General features: G+C 40.2%; 1 protein-coding gene and 1 pseudogene across 1 annotated transcript; both read left to right on the forward strand.

Moving 5' to 3' along the window:
* The first annotated feature begins 440 nt into the window (after positions 1-440).
* On the forward strand, positions 441-4,253 carry SNAI2 (snail family transcriptional repressor 2). Its single transcript, XM_039219356.1, has 3 exons — positions 441-671; positions 1,447-1,992; positions 2,874-4,253. The coding sequence occupies exons 1-3, from the start codon at positions 593-595 to the stop codon at positions 3,053-3,055; spliced, it is 807 nt and encodes a 268-aa protein (XP_039075287.1). The 5' UTR covers positions 441-592; the 3' UTR covers positions 3,056-4,253.
* A 17,507-nt stretch (positions 4,254-21,760) lies between these two features.
* Positions 21,761-23,285, forward strand: LOC120221781 (annotated as a pseudogene).
* Positions 23,286-23,591: the final 306 nt, after the last annotated feature.

The following is a 23,591-nucleotide window of genomic DNA, read 5'->3' on the forward strand; positions in this document are numbered from 1 at the left end:
CTGCTCGAGCAGAGCCCCTCCAAATGCCACTTGTAAACACGGGCTGGCATCACTCCCCGGGCGATCTGGGGTCCCGCAGGAGCCCTTTCCTGCCCCAGCGAACACTGCGTCCCACCGCCCCGGCTCCCCGACACCTGGGAGCCAGGCCCGCCTCGGAAATCGCTCTTCCCGGGACTCCAGCTCTCAGAAAGCACGAATCACAGACGGAGCTGCACAAGTAAAATCACCTCTCTTGAAAATACTTAAGCACTTCCCCTCCCCCGCCCCACTGAAATCCCGAAGCACAGCCCATTTTGAACCAGAATAATTGAGTCTGACAACAGATTCTTCCTCTGTTCACAGCTGTCCCAGAGGGAGGAGCTGAAATCTGAACCTCTCCGCTGTGATTGGATCCTTCTTGCAAAAGAGAGGAAAAAAACCCCTCCCAGCCCAAACGGGCTCAGTCCGTAAGGGAGCCAGGCGACGCGAGAGGCGCCGGCCCGTCGCCCGCCGCACCTGCGCGCCCCAGCCGAGCCCCGCCGGCCGCGATGCTCTAGGGACCGGCCGCCTGCTCCCCGGACCGTTATCCGCGCCCGCCGCGCCTGCCCGCAAGATGCCGCGCTCCTTCCTGGTCAAGAAGCATTTCAACGCCTCCAAAAAGCCCAACTACAGCGAACTGGACACACACACAGGTAAAAAAAAAAAAATAATAAAAAATAAAAATAAATAATAAATCGGTAAAATTTACAAAGGAAATGAGCTTTCTCACTATGTCTCTATAAAAGTATTGATATATGTTACAACTGAAATGCTATCACAGAAGAATCAAAGGCTGAGTTGTTTTCCTTGCAGTGTCCTAAAAGAGAGTTCAGACTCTCTGGATCATTTGGGGTAAGTTTTAATTCAAAACTTGTAGAACTCTTCACTGACAAGGAACTCTTCATTCAACTGCTGCCTCTTCGCTTTCTGAAGCTTGTGTATACATGCATAATGAGCGTATGGAGGATGCGTAACACCATCCGTAAACGTCGAATTGCTGCTTTTCTCGTGTCATAAGGCTCCTTTCCTTCAGAGAGCAGCCCTAGCCGCACAAATCTTTGTACTCAGAGTATTCCGAGAGCATGCATAGAGTGGGAAACAACTTTTCTGTCTTTGAAGTGATACAGAAGTTCTCACTCCTAGGTGGAGACTATGAAGGCCCTCACTTGGCTGCACGCCCTGGCTACACAGCGTGTTATAGCTCCTGTCACACTATGTATGCAGGAGGCGTAGATGTGCACTAAAGTACACTGACTGTGCACCAGCGAGGGTGGAAATGAAGCGTTTTACTAACGCCTATGTTTTCCTAAATAAGTCTATTTATTTCGTTATAACGTCCTGGGTGTGTGTTGCCAAGTAGCTCCTCAGTGTGTTTGCAAAGTTATTTTTTTACCTTAATCTTCTTTCCTTTCCTTTTCTTTCCCCCAGTGATTATTTCCCCATATCTCTATGAGAGTTACCCCATGCCTGTCATACCACAACCAGAGATCCTCAGCTCGGGAGCATACAGCCCCATTACCGTGTGGACTACGGCAGCTCCATTCCACTCCCCACTGCCCAATGGCCTCTCTCCTCTTTCTGGATACCCCTCATCCTTGGGGCGAGTGAGTCCCCCTCCTCCATCTGACACCTCGTCCAAGGACCACAGTGGCTCAGAAAGCCCCATTAGTGATGAAGAGGAAAGACTACAATCCAAACTTTCAGACCCCCATGCCATTGAAGCTGAAAAGTTTCAGTGCAATTTATGCAATAAAACCTACTCAACTTTTTCTGGGCTGGCCAAACATAAGCAGTTGCACTGTGATGCCCAGTCTAGGAAATCTTTCAGCTGTAAATACTGTGACAAGGAATATGTGAGCCTGGGCGCCCTTAAGATGCACATTCGGACCCACACTTTACCTTGTGTCTGCAAGATCTGTGGCAAGGCGTTTTCCAGACCCTGGTTACTTCAAGGACACATTAGAACTCACACTGGTAAGAGAAAAACGTAGACAGGAATGTTACTGTCTGATAGCATGAAGCTCTGATCTGGCTGTGGGATTTGCATTAAGTAGTGACACAGTGCTTTTAATGATGGATGATCATTTATAGCTACTTCCTGATGACTCAAAAAGTTGTTAGAGCATGGAGTGCTACATTTCTTGTTAACAACCTCTGCTCCAGACACTGCAAACAGCATTTAGACTTTGGAAAGTAAATTCAGAAGGTTTGGTCTCAAAGATCAGTTAGAAAATCAGGAAAGATGTACTTGAATGTGTATTCTGTGAAACTGCTCCCAATAATCAGCAAACATAGATGTTGCTATCTTAATCAATAGGTTTGGCAGATAGATGGGTGAAGGCTTTGCCTATAGTTTTCTGTTTGTTACATTCTTGTGATATGTCACCCCATAGCAAGTTGGATAGTTAGAACTGAATTTACTCTCATTGTTGGTTTTTTTTTTCTTTTTCTGCTGAATATTTTATTCCTAGCACAAAATCATCCTTCAGGGAGCCAAGGCATTTATCCAGGCTTAGTCATAATACAGAAGGAGGGGAAAGGGGAAATATTAGGAAATGTTGGGAGGAGCTCAACATTAGCTGCACCTGCTGAAGCAGAAAGCTTTAATAAGTGAAAGTCCTAGAACTACATGAATTATTTCTGCGTGACTGACAGCAGTAGCAGTATTCTTGGTGTGATTTTTTAACAAAATATTCCAATCTATCTTAAAGGGCCAGATATGAAAATAAATATCTAGTTTTAATCTAGTTTTTTTGTGACAAAATGTGATTGTTATTCATAAACATTATCTGACTTTACCTTTCCTCTAAAAACACTGACGGTCTTTCTTTCTCAACCCCCACCCTCACCCCCAGGGGAGAAGCCTTTTTCTTGCCCTCACTGCAACAGAGCATTTGCAGACAGGTCAAATCTGAGGGCTCATCTGCAGACCCATTCGGATGTAAAGAAATACCAGTGCAAAAACTGCTCCAAAACCTTCTCCAGAATGTCTCTTCTGCACAAACATGAGGAATCTGGCTGCTGTGTAGCACACTGAGTTACGCAATCAATGTTTACTCGAACAGAATGCATTTCTTCACTACGACTCCAAATGACAAATAAAAGTCCAAAGGCATTTTCTCTTGTGCTTACCGACCAAATAATGTGTATAGACACACAGGCACACACACACACACACACACACACGCACGCACACACACACGCACATACACACACACACACAAAGCTGCAAGAGCACGAAATCCATGTGTTTAAAGTTAATCCTTTCCATGTGAAGTTTAAAATTACTATATATTTACTGACAGCGAGATTGAGAGGATAAAAGACAAGAATCTTACTCTTCAAAAGATGAAGCAAGAAGCACATTTTGCATCTTTTCTCACTCAGAAAGAATGCAAAGATTTACATTGCTGCCAAATCATTTCAACTGAAACGAACAGTATTGCTTTGTAATAGAGTTTGTAATAGAATTTTCTATAGGAAGAGAATTTGCCAGACGCGATCTCAGGTGCCTTATAAAGTATTCCAAGTTTACTTCATTACATGTCTGGTGTCTGGTTATCATTGTTGAACTAAAGCCTTTTTGAGTACCTGTAATGCTTTAAACGGTATTTTTAGGAGACATAGAAAGAGAGAAAAAAGAACAGGAACAAAACACAAGAGAATGTATTACGAGTGTTTTGTTTTTGTTTTTGTTTTTGCCAATAAAGGGTGTGCGCCTTGGGGGCGGGGGGAAGACTAGCTTTGAACATTCCTGGTGCATGCCCCATGTCTTACTTTTTAAGAGAATTTTTAATGACTTTCTAAAATTAATTAAAGATGGGAATAAGTGCAAGAAAGGATTCTAAGAAACTCAGTAATGTACTTAAACTATTTTAAATGCATACAACAGATGCAATCCATACAGCACCCTTCCAAGTGCCTTTTTAAACTAATTGTATAGATGATGAGTCAATGTAAATTTGTGTTTATTTTTATATGACTGAATGAGTTTTGTATGAAAGTGAGATGTTGTCTATAGCTAATGTCCATAAACGGCCTGAAGACTTGTGAAATCAATTTTTCTTTTTTAGAAAACAATTTTAAAGGTCCTTTTTTACAATAAACGTTTTTGATTTAAAATCTATTGTTTGTATACTATTTTCCTCTGAAAATCTACTTTGTGGTTAGTGTCAAACTGCTATACAAAGAATTGTTTTTTTCTTAAGAGAAAAAGTAAATAGCATTTTTATGAATATCAAGTGTTATTTTATGTTTTAGATTATAATAAAATATACTACCAGTATTTTTTTACTCTTAAGATAATACTGTCACATTCAAAAAGACAATATCATGATAGTAGTAGTTTGTTAGCATATCCCTTAACAAAAACCACACTGAGTGGTAAAAATATCTACGTTATTAATATTTAAGAAAACTTTTCACGACTTGTTATCTATGATGACTTTGTTATGTTGCTTTATGAAATCAAATTACAATCACTCATTGTAACTGAGTGATTATCACATAGGCCACTGGAACAGTTTAAGATTTTTAGAAGAAATATCATTTAATAAGGTGTAAGAGAAAAAATAAAAATCCTGCATGAAAAAATCAGTAAAAAGTGGATTTATCATAAATGTCACAAGTTGGAAAATTAAACATGCAAAGCAGCTCCCACATTTAGTGATATAAAAGAAGGGGCAGGTTTGATGGGAGCAGTGCTAAATAATAGAAAGTTAAGGTCTTCCTTTATAGTTTTTTGAACAAGCCCCTACCCAAACCCAAGATGTTCTCAAATTGTAGCATGACCAGCCATTCCATACACAAGCACATGGACACCAAATGCTTGGCTACTAACTCATAGGTAAAAATGCTAACCATTACAGGCACTGTGGCAATTAGCAAAGTGTATTTGAATCCGAACTCCGAATCCATTATGAGGGTAGTTCCTGCTACCATCAATCACTTCTCTCTCGGATGTTCAGAGCTTATGGAATTATAATTTTTCCTTTTAATATCTTTGTGATACAAATAAAATCAAAACTAGTATCTTAAAGATATTAGTTATAGGCCATTAACAAGTGACTGAAAATACCAATACTATTCCCTTAATGTTCACACACATTCCACTGTATGTTACATTTAAATGTTCAACCAACATATAAAAGGTATGCATTTGACTAAAAAAAACCCAAAAAAACCCAAAACATTTAATTTAACATTCTACTCTTTTTTTATTATATATATCTCAGGACATATATCTCAAAGACAAAATTATTTAGAACAGAAGCTTATCAATGTAAAAGAAATGGCTAATAGCTTGACTGGGGTATTCTAAGGTTGTGAAAAGACCACTTTGGTTAGTATATATGGTACTAAATCATTGCCTGCAAGTTTCCAGGTCAGCTGCTATGTAGAAACATCTTGCAAGGGCAAATGAGAGTGGACCCAGCATTCTCAGAGCAATCTTCTTGGCTATCCCAGGAGCCACATCTACCCACATCTCCCTCTGTCACGTGTAGATCTGTAGGCCAGTCATTTCTTAGTGCCCCAAATTTAAAATAGATACTTTTCTAAAAGGAAGAGTGTATTCATTGGTTTAATTCCTCAGTGAAGAATTAGTGACAATGATGTTGTAATATATTTCTACTTTATCCTCACCATTATAACTTCATGATTAAAATACTTTACTTTTATTAAGGTAACCCGAGTTTGAATTACAGTATATCAGATGTGAAGATTTTCTGCAAATATATCTCAGTAATTGTTTAGCATCTTTAGTGTTTCTACCAAGGTCTTGGACTAAATAGCTGATCTTCTGTACCACATAAGACCTGGCTCAAATCTTCCTGACTCTGAAATGCTTTTCCCAATGTGCTTTTTCTGGGAGCTTTGTGCCATTTATAATGTAGTACTTATCTTCTCACACGTTGCAATTGTTTGGTGGTAACTTTCCTTTTTTTAACCAGCAAAGCATCCTTTAAGCATAAATTTTCAGTGACCAACACATCATCTGGAACACAGACATCAACAAATGTTTGTTGAACAAACGAACGGATAAAGTAACAGAAATTAGTGAAAAACAGCTTGCAGATCTAAACTAAATTCAACGTATTCCCCTTGACCACAAAGAGTGTTGGTAGTTTTTGAGAGAGAGCCTCCAAACAAATTTATTAATGTGTCTCCTAACTTAGTGATGACAGCCTCTGGTACCAGGTTGGATGCTCAAAAAAAGTGAAGAGGGGCAAGTATGGTGCATGCAGGCCAGGTTTGTTAGGGATTCTGAGAGCCTGAGCTTTGGAAACTGGATTTTAATAATAGACACATATGCTGATAAGCACTCTCTGTATCCTTAATTTGTTTCCTAAAATATGAGACAGTGTGGTCTAGTAAAAAGAGCACAACTTTTAAAGGCAACATACATTTTCACTGAATCACTACCTCCAACTTACTGGCTTTATGTCTTTATGCAACTAATTTAACCCCTCAGTGTCGATGTTTTCTGAGTGTAAAATAGGAATAGATTCTCTGGAGTATCACAAGGAAGTACTACCCAGCCCTTTGAATGAAGAGGCCTTGTAGATAATATCAGGTACCCAGTATTATTATTAAATGCTTAGTATGTACCTCTTTTTTTTTTTTAATGTTTTATTTATTTCTAGGAGAGAGAGAGAGAGACAGCGTGAGCAGGGAGGGTCAGAGAGAGAGGGAGTGACAGACTGAAACAGGCTCCAGGCTCTGAGCTGGCAGTCAGCACAGAGCCCAACGCGGGGCTCGAACCCACGAACCGCGAGATCATGACCTAAGCAAAAGTCGGACGCTTAACCGACTAAGCCACCCAGGCGCCCCTGTACCTCTTCTTGTACTAGGAAACCTACCTATCTCATCTTCAATGGGAAAAAATTCTCTCTAAAGTTGATATTTTACAAATAAGGATACTAAATTCAGAGAGTTTGGATAATGGAGCTAAGATAACAAAGGTGGTAAAAGCTGCAAAACTGAAATCAAATCCATATTCTTCTGGCTCCAAAGACCCTACTTCTTCCACTGCACCAAGGGAAGGGGGAGGCTGCTGAACTATCATCAGCATGGTGACTTATAAGTTGTAGGCATTTCGGGAGGGCTGTTGAAAAGAACAGTGATAATGTGTCCTGAAATTAAATATTTTAAGGGTGAATTTAGGAACTATCATTATTCAGGAATTATGCAATTACACACAACAATCTTTAGGGCCATTTCCCAATTTCCTTCTAGAAATCCTGTTGGCTCTACTTCCTCCAGTATTGACCTTCCCTGTCATGACATGCCCGCTTACAGCCCCCTAAGTTCTCCTGGTGCCTGCGAGCCCATTTCCTCTGGTCTGCTCTCTGTGGAGATGAAAAGCAGCTGGTCTCCATCCTCTGTACATTAACACTTCATCTTCTGAAGGCCACTGTTACTCCCTCGCACACACACACTCCTCACCCGGGCTTTTATCTTCCTAGCCTAAAAAGTCTTCCAAGCTAAACAGTCATTTCTTTCACCACTAAAATGTGGACACTCTGGTGTAATGAGGCAATTATAATTTTGAAAAGTCTAAGGCTTCCCGGCTAAGATCCACATCCAAGAAATTGTCCCTACTTTAGATATGGGAAACATTTTGAGCAAAACTAATTTGAGAATGAGTGTTTTGTCATCCAGGGAAGAAAAAATTCTCAAATAAGATGACTTTTCTATCATTCTTGTCTTCTCATCAGAGTCAGATGAAGCAGAAAAGTATTCGCTTTACCTAAGATGGATACATATGGAGGGGAAACCTTTCATTTAATCTTTAGTAGTCAATGTGGAGAATCTACGACCATAGGAGTAAATCTCTGGCTAAAGTTAGATTTAGCCCCTCAGCCCTCCAGGAAGTAATAGTTACTTTGTGGAAAGCGTGCATGTGAAAGAGCAACAAGCATGGCAACTTTTCCGTTGTGGCACTTAGCCAGACCCCCAAACAATGAGAGGCTCGCAGAGGAAATGGCAGCACATCCATGTCCACAAACTCCAAAGGGGCTGGAGAGGTATTTATAGCAATGAGTGGGAGAGTGACTGTGAATTTAGGATGGGGCATTTATGTATTTTGTGTACCAGCTCATTTAATTAAGCTCTTCTGGTTAGGACGGTCCTTTAAAGCCATTCCACCAGTTCTTTTGGAAGTTTGTAGAGACAATTGTAAGGCCCTCTGAATTATCACTATGCAGTTTTCCTGGACAATGGCCAACGACACTAACCAGTCATTCACACATCTTGGCCATTGAGATGGGGGACTTTCTCCACAAATTCACTATGGGGCTGGAATTTACTCTATCCTAGGTAGGAAGCATCACTTGCTCTATTTCTTCTACCACACAGTTAGGAGGTAGCAATATTTAATTCTAAGGAGTGGAAAGGAAACAATTGGATTAAAAAAAAATAGTGCCACATTCCCTTAAAAAGAAAATGAATGACAATTATATTTCCTTTGAGTTCCAATGCGCCTGCCTATTTATCCATTACATGTATAGGAAGTTTTAAAGTTTTCATGTATTGTGTTAAGACTTTGCTTTAAATTTGTCAGAAAGGATGGTAAAAGCAGCTCTCACCTTTAGCCATACATGGTGTCCCTAATGTGTAGGCTCTGAGGTCCTATCACAGTCCCAGGCTTGCTAAGTCTCCTATCACAGTCCCAGGCTTGCTAAGTCTCCGTGTGCACAGGGTCACCTGTGGATCTCATTGACATCTTGGTTTGGTGGCTCTGGGGAGCGGTGTAAGAGTCAGCATTTCTAGCCAGCTCCTGGGAGATGTCCGTGCTGCTTATTCTTTATCTCACTCCAACTAACCAAGATTTAACTCTTAGCTCCACTCTTAGCCCCATGCCATTCTCCCCCACAACCCGAGTTCCTCATCTGAAGTAAGCCAAAATGTCTGGAAGGCATCCATATAGCAGCAGATAGATTCATCAGCAGGTAGGGTCTGGAACATATTTGCACTCCAAGTCTGCCTAGCTGAGGGTAGAGGCAGGGGAGACAAGACAAGACAGATTTCATCAAAACTAGCTTTCTTTTCTGGCCATGCTTTCATTTTGAAATTTCTGCTCCAAGTTTTAGAGTATGTCTCTAGTCTTGGTCACTCCTCACCACATTTGGAGGGTACAAAAATGCATGCTGGCTCTTTCTAGTCCACTCACACCAAAGAGACTTTTCCCTCCTCACTCCAGAAACTTCAAAATGTCTTTTAGGGGTGCCTGGGTGGCTCAGTTGGTTAAGCATCCAATTCTTGGTCTCAGTTCAGGTCTTGCTCTCAGGGTCATGAGTTCAGGACTCATGTTGGGCTCTATGCTGAGCATGGAGCCTACTTAAAAATTTGTTTAAAAAATATAATTTTCATCTGAGCTGGAAGGACTACCCACATTGATGAGGCTGAGTGTGATTGGGGGAGGGCCACTGCTAAAAGGCCTCTGGCTCCTTCCGTCCACTGTCCCTCAGGATCTGCAGGCTTCCCGTGTTGGTATCGGTAGGGTGCCCTCTGAACAGCTCAGGGGCTTCTTTCACAGATGTCTGTGGCCACCGTGGGTGAGCAAACTGCTTAGGTTTTCTTGCACTATTATCTTTTAAAAATATTTAACATTTGGCCAAGTGGAAGTTATCTGATGTACTTTTTTTCTCCAGTTCTTTGATAAAATTTTTTCAGGTCATTTTAATTTAATAATTTTATTTATTAATATTCCTGTGAAATTACAAATAGCAATTCTTAGAAGAAAATTATTTTGTCTGAATTGATGACAAGTAAATCTCTCTCAATCTTTGTGTGTGTGTGTGTGTGTGTGAACCTCTGTGTGTGTGTGTGTATGTGAGCCTTTGTGTTGCGTGTGTGCATGCATGCATGTATCCACATGTGCATGTATGAGCCTCTGTTGTTGCTTCTCAATATGTGCAGCCTTGGCCGTGTGCACAGTCATCCTGGGATGACAGTGGCTTTGGCAGGGCTTTCCTCGGCAGTCTCTCTCCTTCATCTCTCTGTTAGCTGTCTGCCTTTGTTGGTATCACACCCACATGTTAGACTCCACTGATAGCTGGATGATTGTTCTGTTCCTTTCGACAATGTCCTGGGATATAAACTGCTCCATAGTTTACATGCAGAAGCCTTTTCAAGGATAGTTTGTCAAACTAGACTTTGAGGTTTGTCCCCACCCCAGGTGAGTTCCTTATGCCTGCCTTTTTCTATGGCTCTTTCTTGTAAACTAGCTTAGTTTACTGTTCTCATGAAGCTCCCAGTCATCTGTTAATCGCTTACCACCAAAATCTACTGGATGATTTGGAGATACCCTTAGGCTTGGCCTTCCCTACACGTTTCTAATAAAGTCATGGGCAGAGCTTGGAAGTTTTCTGTTCTTATGGCTTGCCCTGGGCAAAATCTCTGAGCCACTGCTCTATGATAGACGGTGGGGACAAGAGCTCACTTTGTCAGACTGACACCCTTGCTTTACAAGCAGAGCATCTGGTAGGGAGGTAGGGGGAGGATTGTAGCCTCGAGTTCTTGGCCTTGCCTCTCCCAGTGTAGAACCTCCACCTGTGCGTGAGCTGGGGTGAGAGTCATAAGGGCCTCTTCCTCATTTTTAACTGTTTCCATTTTATAATAGTTGAAGTTATTCAAGATTCAATAAAAGCAGAATTGACTATTTAATTGAGTGTCATTTTATTTAAGTGTGTTATTGAAGGATTGACCTATTTCTTATAGAACAATTTGGTGACATTTCATATTATTGACAATGTACTGATCACATCGTATTCTCATTTTATAAGGTGAGCCTATTTTAAAACCATGCTTATTAAAACAAAATAATATGGAGATCACCATATCTTAAGTGTACAAAATCTAAATGAAGCAAAGTTTTGGATTATAAAGAAGAGAATTCAGCAGGAATTCATCAAATAGGTAAGAAACAATATAAGTTCTTTGGGGGCAATACAGTACAAAATGCCATAAACCTTCACTTCATAAATGACACTTTCTAGGTGTCAACATTAGAGTAGCTTGGACTTCCTTTTCAATGTGGCCACCTATCAAGTTCAATTAACCTAGTCTTGCTTAATCTGATGCTTTATTTGGACATAGTAATCACCTCTCTGGATGTTTGCTAGGAAATCTGGCTGCACTGAGAGTAGGGTAGACAGCATGGGGTGACCTACAGGTGGTAGGCGGTGACAGAACTTGTGGTATCTGTTTGCCTGTGGAGCTACATGTTTCTGCCCTTTTCCTGATGTGCCTTTCCAGTGTAGTTCTGGGGTTCATTCCAGTTTAGGAGCAAACTGATCATAATTATACGTTATATATACTCACAGATAAAGATATTCTTCTGAGTACAGGTCAACACAACTCTTCAAGCATCAGTGACTAATGGATCCCCTCCATCTGTCTACTGGGGCAAGAATGAGATTATGTCCTTGATCCTCCTTAACCAGGCAGGGACTGAAGACTTCCAGTCTTCTTGTGTTCTGAAGACAGAAGCAGAAATAGAGAAGTCTAGCCCATCTCTCTCCAGCAGCGGGGATTAGGTTGATGGAAGCAGCCTTGGTGCCGCCAGAGAGCAGAAGGGAGGCTCCAGAGGCGAAGGGTGGGGGGAAAAGAAAACAATGCTTCAAGTATGGGGTTGCATCAGTGGCTCTCAAACTTCAGAGAACATCAGAATCAGCTAGAAACTTGGTTAAAACACAAATTGCTGGGTTCCACTGCCAGAGGTTTTGAATTAGATTTGTAGTGGACCTAAGACTTTGAATTTCTAGCATGATTCCAGGTGAGGCTATTATAGCTGGTCTGGGGACCACACTCTGAGAAGGACAGAACCACAGCCATGGGAGGTTAGGGCAGGGCTCTTAGACTGCTGTTGTGGTTAATGATGAGCTATAAATCACGAGCTGTATACCAGTTTAGAATTCCTTCTCTTTCTCACTACTATTCATTGCATTGGACTGTTTGCCAGTTTGTCACTCTATTAAGCACTCAATGGAAAGGAGTATTGAATAAGACTTCTTAGTGAAAAAAATGTAAAGGGAAAAAGTACAAATTTTTAATAAGTTCCAAATTCTTTATAAATTCCTTTAACAAATTATTTTATAACATAGGGGACTTCAAAGAGTTTGCAAAGTTATGCTATAAAATACAGAGTGATGAAAAGAATGTGGACTGGGGATTTCCCTGCATAGTGAAAAACTATTTTATGTAATGAAAAGAGAAAGAGGGGTACCTGGGTGGCTCAGTTGATCAAGCATCGGACTTCAGCTCAGGTCATAATCTCAAGGTCTGTGAGTTCCAGCCCCATGTGGGGCTCTGTGCTGACATCTGGGAGCCTGGAGCCTGCTTCAGATTCTGTGTCTCCTGCTTTCTCTCTGCCCCTCCCCCACTCATGCTCTGTCTCTCTCAAAAAATAAACATTAAAAAAATTAAAAACAAAGAAAATAGAAATAATAGCTTCTATAGCTATAATGATTTCTTTATAAAGTTAAATTGGGTAGGAATACAGGCAATTTTATTAATATATTAGGAACTTTGCTAACACTTTCTTGAATTTATAAGCTACAATCAACAAATTTGTTTGCCATGATTGGGCTGTGTGACTTGTGGGATGAACTTGATCACCTACAGATTTTCCTCAGTGAACAAGCCAGACAAACCCCTCTTGGAACCTGCATTTTAAATCAAAAGATGTAAACCGATCTTTTGTGTTACTGCTTTCCTGAGGCAATAAGAAGGCAATAAAAAAGGATTAGAAGAAAAGACGATTCTAAAATGTGACTTTAGATTTTTACAATTTAGGAAAATCCTGACAACTCCGGGGCTGAGCTCAGCCAGTGGGTGCTGGCCGGCCCTGGGCGGGCGTGTGCCTCTTCTCGGGATGCCAGCTCCCTCCTCCGCTCTGCCAACCGTGAAACAGTCCAGGGAATTTTCCATAGAGGTGTCCTGATTGATTTTAAAGGCGGCTACTCTTCTTTTTTTTTCCTCCCCAGTTTCAAATCTTAAACAAGAAGGGGCCTGCATTTTCATTTGTCCTACAAGAATTGATATTGGGCCATTTGAAATAATGGTGAGCAATAAAAATATGTATGTACTATTTTTTTAAAAAGAACGAATCAATGCAATCGCACTGCAGTCCAGGCCATTCAGGTCTTGTTCTATGAGTGCAGAGTGTAGTATGAAAACTGTAATCAGACTGACCCAGATTCAATGTGCAGTTTTATCACCTATGTTATCAGTGGGGAGAGATGTGCTCAATCTCATCTTGTGTGCAGGGGGGATAATTCCTGTGTCCAGGTGGTGGCAAAAGTACTACATGAATCTATAATAAGCACATGTCACAGGGGTGCACGCAGCTGAGCTCAATGTATGTTTCTCTTTTATTGAGGTGGGGGAGGGGCAGGGAGATAGGGAGAGAGAGAATCCCAAGCAGGGTCCATGCCCAGCATGGTGCCTGATACAGGGCTCAGTTTCACAAACCATTAGATAATGACCTGAGCAGAAATCAAGAATCAGATGCCTAACCTACTGAGCCACCCAGTCACCCCTCAATATATTTTTTTCTTCAAGCTAAAATCAGTTTTCAATGTATACATACCAATACATTTTTGCAAGAAAAAATTGTTCTGTTTACCTAATAAAACATTATTTTATCTTTGTCTACCAGAAAGAGGTATTCCTTCTACAAGTAATCTCTCTCACCTATCCCCTGGCACAAATTAATAGAAAATCACCTATGATGGATATGATCAGAGATTCAACCATGTTATCATATGGATCAAAGAATATAGATAGAGGGGCACCTGGGTGGCTCAGTCGGTTAAGCGTCCAACTTCGGTTCAGGTCATGATCTCATGGTTCATGGGTTTGAGCCCCACATCAGGCTCTGTGCTGACAGTTAGCTCAGAGCATGGAGCCTGTTTCAGATTCTGTGTTTCCCTTCTCTCTCTGACCCTCCCCTGCTCACACTGTCTCTCTCTCTCAGAAAGAAATTTAAAAAAATTAAAAAAAATAAAGTATATAGATAGTATGCCCATAAGCTTCATTGTTTCACCTAGAATAATTCAAAAGTTGAAAAAGTCAGAATGATATTTCTCAGATTTACAAGCCACTAAAATGTTCAAAAGGTGCTTCACCATCTAATGAGTTTGGAAAGATCTTTGAAAATTTCACCCTCTATATAAAGCATTGATATAACACACATACTTATAAGTAATCATAAATTACTTCTGAAATCAGAAAAAAAAGTAAAAATCACAGGACAAAATATTTTGCTTATCTTAAATTCAATGCCCAAAGTTTTGTTCTCTCCCTATATCCTTTACCTATTATCTGGGTCTATGTCAAAGATCAAGTAATTTTAAAAACCAAAATAACTTTCATTCAATCAGGAGGGTTAAAATAATATGCAGAAGAAAAGTATTTTGAAGCTGAGTTGAAAAGGAAGATTAGAAATAAGATTTTCACTTTTGTTTTGGTAAATCCAATTGCCATTGACACCTATAAATTCTGCCTGTCAAAATTCTCCCTTGTGATTGGACACTAAACAAGGACAATAAGTTACTAGAACATTTAGACCCTTGTATTGAAAGTCAAATAAGTGCTTGACTGTCAAGGGTGATCTACAAGAATGAGAATGTCCCTAATTACTTAGGTGCCAGAATATCCACACCAACAGGAGGTATGGGTGGTGGGGCTGGTATCAACCTGCTTTTCTGAGACACTCGCCTTCCAGAGAATGGATTACACGTCACCTATGGACCACAGTCCTTCTCCCCAGTCAAGCACACCCTTCAAAAGTCTCACATTGAACGTCATGTAAGATCAAAGGGTCAAATTTAAGAGCTTTTAAAATGCAGTAATAGACTTTTGTTCTTCATAACACTATTCATCCCTATGTGAATTACAGCACTTAAATTCTAAATCACTTGAGGTCTAAAATATTTAATCTGGGAAATTGAAAAATATAAATTCTAAACCAAACTAAGGCATTTTCTTGAAAATACTATTTAACATTTAAATAGAACATAGATAGGTTTTTATTCTACCTGAGTGGGAGCTGGGTTTGGAAGCTGGTGTCCCATTAGTACTGAGCATGTAGTTTTTATCATGAAAGTTCTTTACCAACCTATGTGTGTGACTCAAACACACAGATGTCATAGCTCTTAGAGCCAGTATGCACAGTAATCAGATTAGTTTCTAAACATAGACTCTTTAATACCTTTGTATTAACTCAATTTAAAATAGCAAGAAATTTAAAAATACTTAAAAACAAACAAAAAATAATTGAACTGTGGGCACCTGGGTGGCTCAGTCAGTTGAGTGGCAGACTCTTGGTTTTGGCTTAGCTCATCATCTCATGGTTCTAGCCCCAGGTGGGGCTCCATGCTGAAAGTGCGGAGTCTGCTAAGGTTTCTCCCTCTCTCTCTGACCCTCTCTTGCTCGTATTCTCTCTCTCTCAAAATAAATAAACTTAAAAAAAATTGAGCTGAACATTGGCAGGAGGCCTGCTTCAGAGGCTGACATCTGATGCCCCTCGGTGCCCTCTTGGCTCTTTCTTATAAATTAACCCATTTAATCTAGTGAAGTACCAAAGAACGAATCTTTATCATTTACAAAAGGAAAGAAAAAAAATGTAAACTTGTATTTAATAGGGTACCACGTTTTACTCTTTTCCATAACAAATAAAAATATGAAAATAAAAAATAAAAAAAAATTATCTGGGCTTTTGGATCCATCAACAATAGATCCCACCAAACAGGGAATGGGATCCACACCACAATTTAACTCAGCTAACTCATCTATGGAGGGCATCAGAAAAAAGAAAACCTCAGTAAGCCATATCAAAACGTCCACATTGTTCTTCTTGGCCTTTTTATACCTAGTAATCACAAGATTATATTTGGTCAATATAGTACACACTCAGAAGACTATAAAGAAGGTAAGAGATGATGCTTCTGGTGTTCTGTTTAATTTTTTCCTATTATAAACAACTTTTTCCTAAATATATGTAAGGGGAACCCAGGAAACTGACTTTTCTACCACAAAACCACCATGGCCAATTCATTAGCCACATTAAATGATTTGTTCCCCGATAGACTCTTCATGCCTCAGCACACAGAGAGAGGGTGGGAAAGGCTGCCTGGTGGATTGATGGGTCTTACAAATTCAGAAAGTGCCTATTTGGGGCCTGTGTAGAGACTCTCAAATTAATTCTGACCAAACCTCAACCTCTCTGAGTAAGAGTATATGGCATGGCTGTGGCTCTAGGCTGAGTCCTTGATGAAGGAGGAAAAATTAATATGAGAGAATTTCGGGCCCACTGGCTTAACTCCAAGGGAGACATAATATGGTAGATAAGCAATCATGCCTTTGCATTGCCTTCATGGAAAATACCACCCTCCTCTGTTAGCCATGATAGAAGATGGCAGAAAAGTCACCAAACAGAGTTTTGACTATCTTTCTAATATAGCACATATTTCTATCCTTCTAATATAGCACAATAAAGTTATCTAAACAAATATATTTTCTTAGCACATAATACTAAGGGCAACTTTGGTACATGTTAAGATATTAACTCAAACCTGTAAGCTTTTGTTGATTCCTCAATAAATAATTTATTTTGTTTTATATTTTTGCATACTCCAGAAATACAGAAGAATTTCTAGTTTCCTAAACCAACTAAATTTTTATACATACTGTGCCTACTGCTTCTAGTGCCCATTCTACTTGTATCTATCAACCTAATTCCTAGATATTATTAGAATCTCATTCAACTGTTACCTCCCCTAAGAAGCCTCCCTGACTTTCCCAGACCTACATAGAGTTTCTTATCTCTATTCCACTGTACACCATACATAATTTATGTTACAATTGTTTGCCTATGTCCCCACTGGACTATGAATTCTAAATTTAAGTGTAGAGTTAGGGATCACACTTTTACTCCCTAGTGCCTTGCATAATCCCAGGATCTAAAAGATAAACAGAACATTTATATTGAATGAATGACTCAAAGTAGACAGGATCTAGCCGATTGTAGGAATAACTTCACTACTCACTGTAAACATTAAAGGTATTATAAAGCACCTCAAAGCTGAAACAATGTTTTGCATTGTATATCTACGCATACTCAGATAACCCTTCCTGTGCAGCAGTTAGGCAAAGTGTCACTACATTAATGCATTTTTCAAAGCTTATGTTCTGGCCACTGTTTCCACATCTCCCCAGAGAAAAGTTAAAGGCATGATTAAAACAACAATAATAGTGATTCTAACAAAAAACATATTTCCAACTTTGTGAGACTTCTTTGTCTCTGTGTTTCTGTCTTTCTCTCTCAGCATCTATTTCTCTTCCTTTTTTCTCTCCCCTATATGTTGAGGAGAAGGACATAAATGGGATTTTCGATGGTGTGGTATGTGCTTTTGATGTTTCTTATAGGTTGCCTTTCTGATTTCTTGTGGTCTTGAAAACCACCCTTTAGAGTGACTCACCCACCACTCAATGCTCTGGGTTGTTTACGACTCTTTCATACCCTTAACAGTTCTACAAATAAGTCAGTTGTCTATTATCTGTGTCTAATTGTGATCAGTCACTATGTCAAGGAAGAAAAATTGTGATTCACCTTCAGATGAATCTTTACTTATAGATTGATTTATGTCTGTGTCTACATTTATGGTGTGTATCTGTGTTTGTATGTGTGTGTGGGAGAGAGAGAGAGAGACAGACAGACAGACACACACACACACACACACACACACAGAAGCAACATGATTGTGTACAGTCCTTTAGGCTGGCAGCCTTGATGCAATGTTCAGTCTTTGAAAATCCCTATTTGGAACATTAGAAACATCTGGAGAAACCACATTTCCATGTTGAAATAAAGATAAGTTGTCATTTCTGCTACTCATTTTGAATTTATCCCACAGCCCGATGAGAGAATTTTGCCCAGAGCAAGTTATAGAGTATGTAACTAAAAAAGATTAAAAAAAAAAAAAAACCCTAGAAAAAGGAGAAAGAAAGAGAAAAAAAGAGGTCAGGAAACTGATTTTATAGCATTCTACCAGGAGTTTTCTTAAGTACCCTTCCAAATATGCTTGCCCCACCCCAGTGAGTGGGATCCTGGGAGATCTTGAGCTGTGGACAGTAGGGGCCAATACAGCCATGGGACCTTAACCAGGCCCATTTATCAGCCTTTTGTTTTTTTACTTACTAAATCTAAATAATAATTTAGACTTGTGCTTAAAAATATGTGTATTTGGTCTGGAAATTTAGGAAAATGCAGTATAAATATAAGGTTGCAAGCTGATACTCAAGAATCATTCTTTTTTCTATTTCATATTTGATTGCTTATCTTCTTGGGCCTATGATTACAAACCATAATTTTTAATGTGTCTCCCTTATCTAGAGGCAGTGATGCAGTTTTGTAGAAGTCCATCTAACTGGAGCTTCCCATTCCTGCAGATGACAATTGTGGTGAATTCAGTGACCTACAGCCTCTGCCCAAGACAGACTAGTGCTCCACTGAGAGTGTCCAGCTAATGAACTACATGAGGAATTTATACATAAATCAACAGAACTGCCTTCATCTTTCTTTTCTTCTGTTGAGCTACCACAGTGATCTCCCACTAAGAGGAGTCCTTTCATTTGCTCATGGTTCTAATGCACTTGTGGGAAAAAATATCAGACATTTTTGGCTTTTGGATTTCATACTCAAGTTTGAATATGTGGTTTCATTCCAAAAATACCATAAGAAAGTCTGAGGAGTAGCAAAGCCAGGGGGAAAAAATAGCTGACATTGAGATTCAGTCTTGAACATCCACAAATATTTCTAGAATCCCTTTTTTTTTTTTTTTTTGGTCAAGGAGACCTTTCTTCAAAGAAAAGCTTAGTCATTGAAAAGCCAGATATATAAAAGAAACGAATAAGAAAGACTCTTCTCGAAACAGACCTGAATTCTGCCTCTGCTTCTTTTCAAACTTCCTCCAAGGCACTCATTGAGCAAGTTTGAAAATCAGTGCCTGGCTCCAGTTTCCAAACTGCTCCAGAAAACACGAATCTTTTCAGATATTTCCAAAAGATTTTTTTCGGTCAGAATTCTGTCACATTGTGTATAATATATCCCTCCCAAGCAGTCTCAAAGTTTACTTTAACATAGGAAGACTCCAGGGAGTTCTTACATAGAAGGATTTAACACCATATGGAATCTTTAGGTCATGGACATTGTCGTATATTCTAGACTGCCAGCCCCTGGCATTTCCCCTCATTCCTTTGAAACACACTCACTGGGGGAAGACCCTTGGGGAATAATATCCACCTAACCTATTTGACTACTTTCTGCAGGGTGACAGTACTAAGTAGGGCCTGGGACGTTGGAGAGGTGCAAACTCAATGGGACCAAGGGCAGGGAAGTGGAGAATATAAAGAACAGAGGGACCAGAATTTACTGGGTCAAGCTCTCATAATTGAATTCAAGTGGAGTAAATGCTCTATCATCCCTCTGTTTTTCTCTGTAGACCAATAACAATTCAATGGAGAACCCTCTCCTAAAGTTCTTCCATTTTCTCCAGGGCAACTTCTTTGAAAACCCTAAGGCATAGTAGCAAAGCTTATCAGCCAAATGAGGGGTATTTCTACCTCTCTGAAAACATTCTCAAATGAATTCAAATATTCATCTATTAGTCTAATTCTAGTTCTATAATGGCTTCAATTTCCTTACAAATATATATACTTAAGTTATTTCTGAGAAATGACACAAAGAACAAAGAGTGAAAAAAAATCAAATAACTCTAGAGAGATTTGTCATATGGCTCACACAGATAGTGCTAAATCCATGAATATAAATTTTACAGAATGATACTCATTATCCTGCATGTCAAAATAGATTAACAACTGTTTTTTCTTCTTGTGAGTTTTCACATCCTTTTTCTTTTCTTTTCTTTTTTTTTAAGGAATGGATGAAATGCTTTGGGTAAACAGGTAAACCAAAAAATCATTCTGAGCCATGACCTCAGCCATCAGCTGTCCCCATATTTTCTAACATCCTGAAATTTTCCATTCGACTTGGGTGGCTGATCTCACATTTTTCCCTGGACCTCTGTACCCTGTGGAGTTTGGGACACCACCGAAGGCAGGGGATGAGCCCAACGCCTGCCTGTGGTCTCCTGGCTCCTGCCCCATGGAACACAGAGACGTGGGGAGAACACACCTGAAGGCCACACTGCTTTCCCACACAAGCTGCAGGAGGTTTAATTAATCTTTACATTTTCCCATTAGATTGGTGAATATTTGGATTCGCTTGAGAAATATTTTCTTATCCTCTTAAAAAAGATCTGAACCAGAGATAAACATGTTAAATTCTTAATTGTAAAAGCAAAAACAAAACAAAAAAAACCCCCAAAAAAACAAACCCAAACAAAAACCCCTTCGTGGGAGGTTTTACCCATAGTTTGAGACTTCAGTGTAATGGAGAGTTTTTGGCACCTGTTGAACGCTCATCCCATCTGGGAGATACATCTCTAAATCTAAATTTTGCTTTGAGAAAAGTGCTCGGAAATGAATGATACACACACAATCCTCCCAGTTATTGCTTTGAAAGAAATAAAATTTGTTTTCTGAAGATTCCTATTGCCATTAGTATTTTTTATAGGACTGCTGTTCTTGCATGCTAATGTAGTTCATTTTGGGGGGTTGGGTGGAATTGTTAGTTATGAAACAGAACTGACTATCGTGACAAGGACCTATATAAACAGAGCAGGGGTTTGGGGGGTTGGCAATCTCTGTGTATAACCCTTTACCTTGAAAGGTGCTTCTGTTGTTAACATGCTAGTGTGGAAACCCTGCTGATCTGCCTGAGACAGTGCTTTATGAACATTTTTATATTAGGAGGAGCAAAACTAACTTCAGGAGAAATCTATGACCATTATCACCATACCCCTTCTTCTTATCTACATTCTAATTCTGAGAAAAATGTCCAGTAATTTCCTGAAGTTTTTCGACTAGCATAATTTCCAGCAAGGCACTAGAAGTTTGGAGGTTGTCTTCCATTCCGTTTATCGTCTTTAATGTGAGCTCTCTGTAAGGTGCTGATAATAAGCTACTGCATAGAGCCATACCCAAGTGCTTCAACAGTCCATTTTCACATGTCATGTTTCCACAATCACATGTGACATGGAATAAATCATAACCCCCCAAAGCAGTAAAACTGTCAAAGCTTGAGATAATATAACAACTGAATTCCTGTCTCTGCGAATCATTAAAAAGGAAGTTGTGCTATACTTTCATTTTCTATAAAAACAGAACACTGTGTCCATTCTGACATTTTCACCCTACGTTTAACATATTATTCACCTAATGGGAAAAATCCCAACTTGTGCCTACTTTTATTCTTTATAATGTGTATTTTTTCAATACAAATACTCTAAAGGTTAATACTTAGTAATGATCTTTCTTTGTTCACAGAAGATAGGGTTTTTTTCCGCTTAATTTTGAATTATACCTCTTAATGAACAAGTAGCTTAAAATCTCTCCATGGACAAACAAAACAAAACAAAACAAAACAGAAAAGGGTGATGAAATTTCAACACATTTGCAAATATTAAATGACTCTTCAAACCATACCTCTTCGCAAAAGAATTTCTCCAATAATAATAATACCCAAGTCTCTAGAGATTTCTCTGGCCTTGGATTCTGCAATTGAGTTTGAATCTGTTGTATGCATTCGGCTGGCCTTGTTTTCTTCTCTACAATGATGACTGGAAACCATCAGAAGAGCAAGCTTCTTTTCGATATTGCTTTAATGTGGGTAGTGTGGAAATCGAGGGGTAGTGGCACCTTTGGCATCTCCAAGATTTTTGAGGGCTTTGTCACTACATGTCACTGGAAGATCTTTAAGCTCCTGGCCTGCACAGACACTGCCAGAGACCATGGGACTCTGGTACCACCCCCTGGGGAGCCACCAGGTTGGTGATACTACCAGTTGAGCAAGGAGGAGGCAGCTCTGCAGAAGAAATTCAACAAACTCAAGTAAAAGTAAAAGGCATCACTGGCTCTGAGGAAGCAAAGCTGCAGCACAGCCAATCAATGCGGTGCCCCGCACTCACTGTAGCAGCAACGTGGTAGACAGGGCCACCACAGCAGAACAGGCAAAGCAGCTGCTGAAGTCAGGAGCTGGCAGCTCAAGAATTGGGGCTTCAGCGGGGCTCCTGGGTGGCTCAGTCGGCTGAGCATCCGACTTGGCTCAGGTCATGATGTCACGGTTCGTGGGTTCGAGCCCCAAGTCGGGCTCTGTGCTGACAGCTACCTCAGAGCCTGGAGCCGGCTTCCGATTCTGTCTCCCTCTCTCTCTGACCCTCTCTTGCTTGCGCTGTGTCTCTCTCCCTCTCAGAAATAAATAAAACATTAAAAAAATTAAAACAAAGAACTCGGGCTTCAGATGCTCTCGAACCCTCAAAGGAAGTTAAAGGACCCCAAGAAAGGGCCTGTCCCCACTTACCAATCATTCCAAAGTTGCCCACACACCCACAGAGGAAATCTCTGGGTGAGTTCTGTGTCTTCCAGTGACCAAGTTTGGGAACTGGGGCCAGATGGGGAAGAGGCCCAGGGCCCAGGGGCTAGTGAGGCCCCCCTCAAAGATTTGACTGGGATTCTGAAGAGCGTGGTGGTGCCTGCTCCTCAGTCTCCCTACCTACAAGCCTCAGCTGGGACCATAGCCATGAGTGGAACTGGGACAGGGACTGTGATGGGGACAGGGACCATGATGGGGACAGTGACCATGATCCAGACAGGGACTGGAATGGGGCCAGGGACCTCGATCCAGACAAGAACCGTGATGGGGACAGTGACCATGAACTGGACAGGAACCATGATCAAGAACATGAGGGTCCTTTCCCCAGGTTGACTTGTTCCCTGAACACAGAGCTCCTCGGAAGGGGAATACTCTACATGTGTAGAGAGGACATGACACCCACCCTCTTCTGTGGATCCTTATCACCTTTGGAAACACCTTTGACTAATGGACTCACCCAGAAATTGTGCCTTCTTTATCTATGAAATGATGAAGCCAGCAGATCAGGCAGTTGCTGAGCTCAATGGGCCCAGGGAGAGTTGGTACAGCCCAAAGTCAGCATTGTGGGATGTTGGAGGGTGCCACTGGCAAGACTGTCTGCGGCTCCCTCACTGTCCAGAATAGCCTTAAGTGTTGCCACTGGGACAAGATGGTCCAGATTGTCTACAGTGATGGTGTCTACAAGAAAAGCCTTGTAGATTGCTTCTAGGAATGCAGCTGGATTCTGTGCATCTCATCTGCACCAACACTGGTGTTAGGTCTTAGGAAAACACTGAGATGGAAGCTCAAAAAATAAAAAAAATAAATAAAAAGATACAGGAGCTCTTTCTTTCCTCCAAGTTTTACTGAGAAATAATTGACATGCATCACTGTATATGTTTAAGGCTTACAGGTTGAGGTAGGTGTTTAGTTAACATATTGGTGAAATCATCACAATAGGTTCAGCTATCATCCATCTTCTCAATAAAAAGAAAAGAAAAAAGAAAAAAAATCTCCTTATTATGAGAAGTCTTAG

This window comes from Hyaena hyaena, unplaced genomic scaffold (assembly GCF_003009895.1).
Source record: "Hyaena hyaena isolate Hyena2069 unplaced genomic scaffold, ASM300989v1 scaffold_811, whole genome shotgun sequence".
NCBI lineage: Eukaryota > Metazoa > Chordata > Mammalia > Carnivora > Hyaenidae > Hyaena > Hyaena hyaena.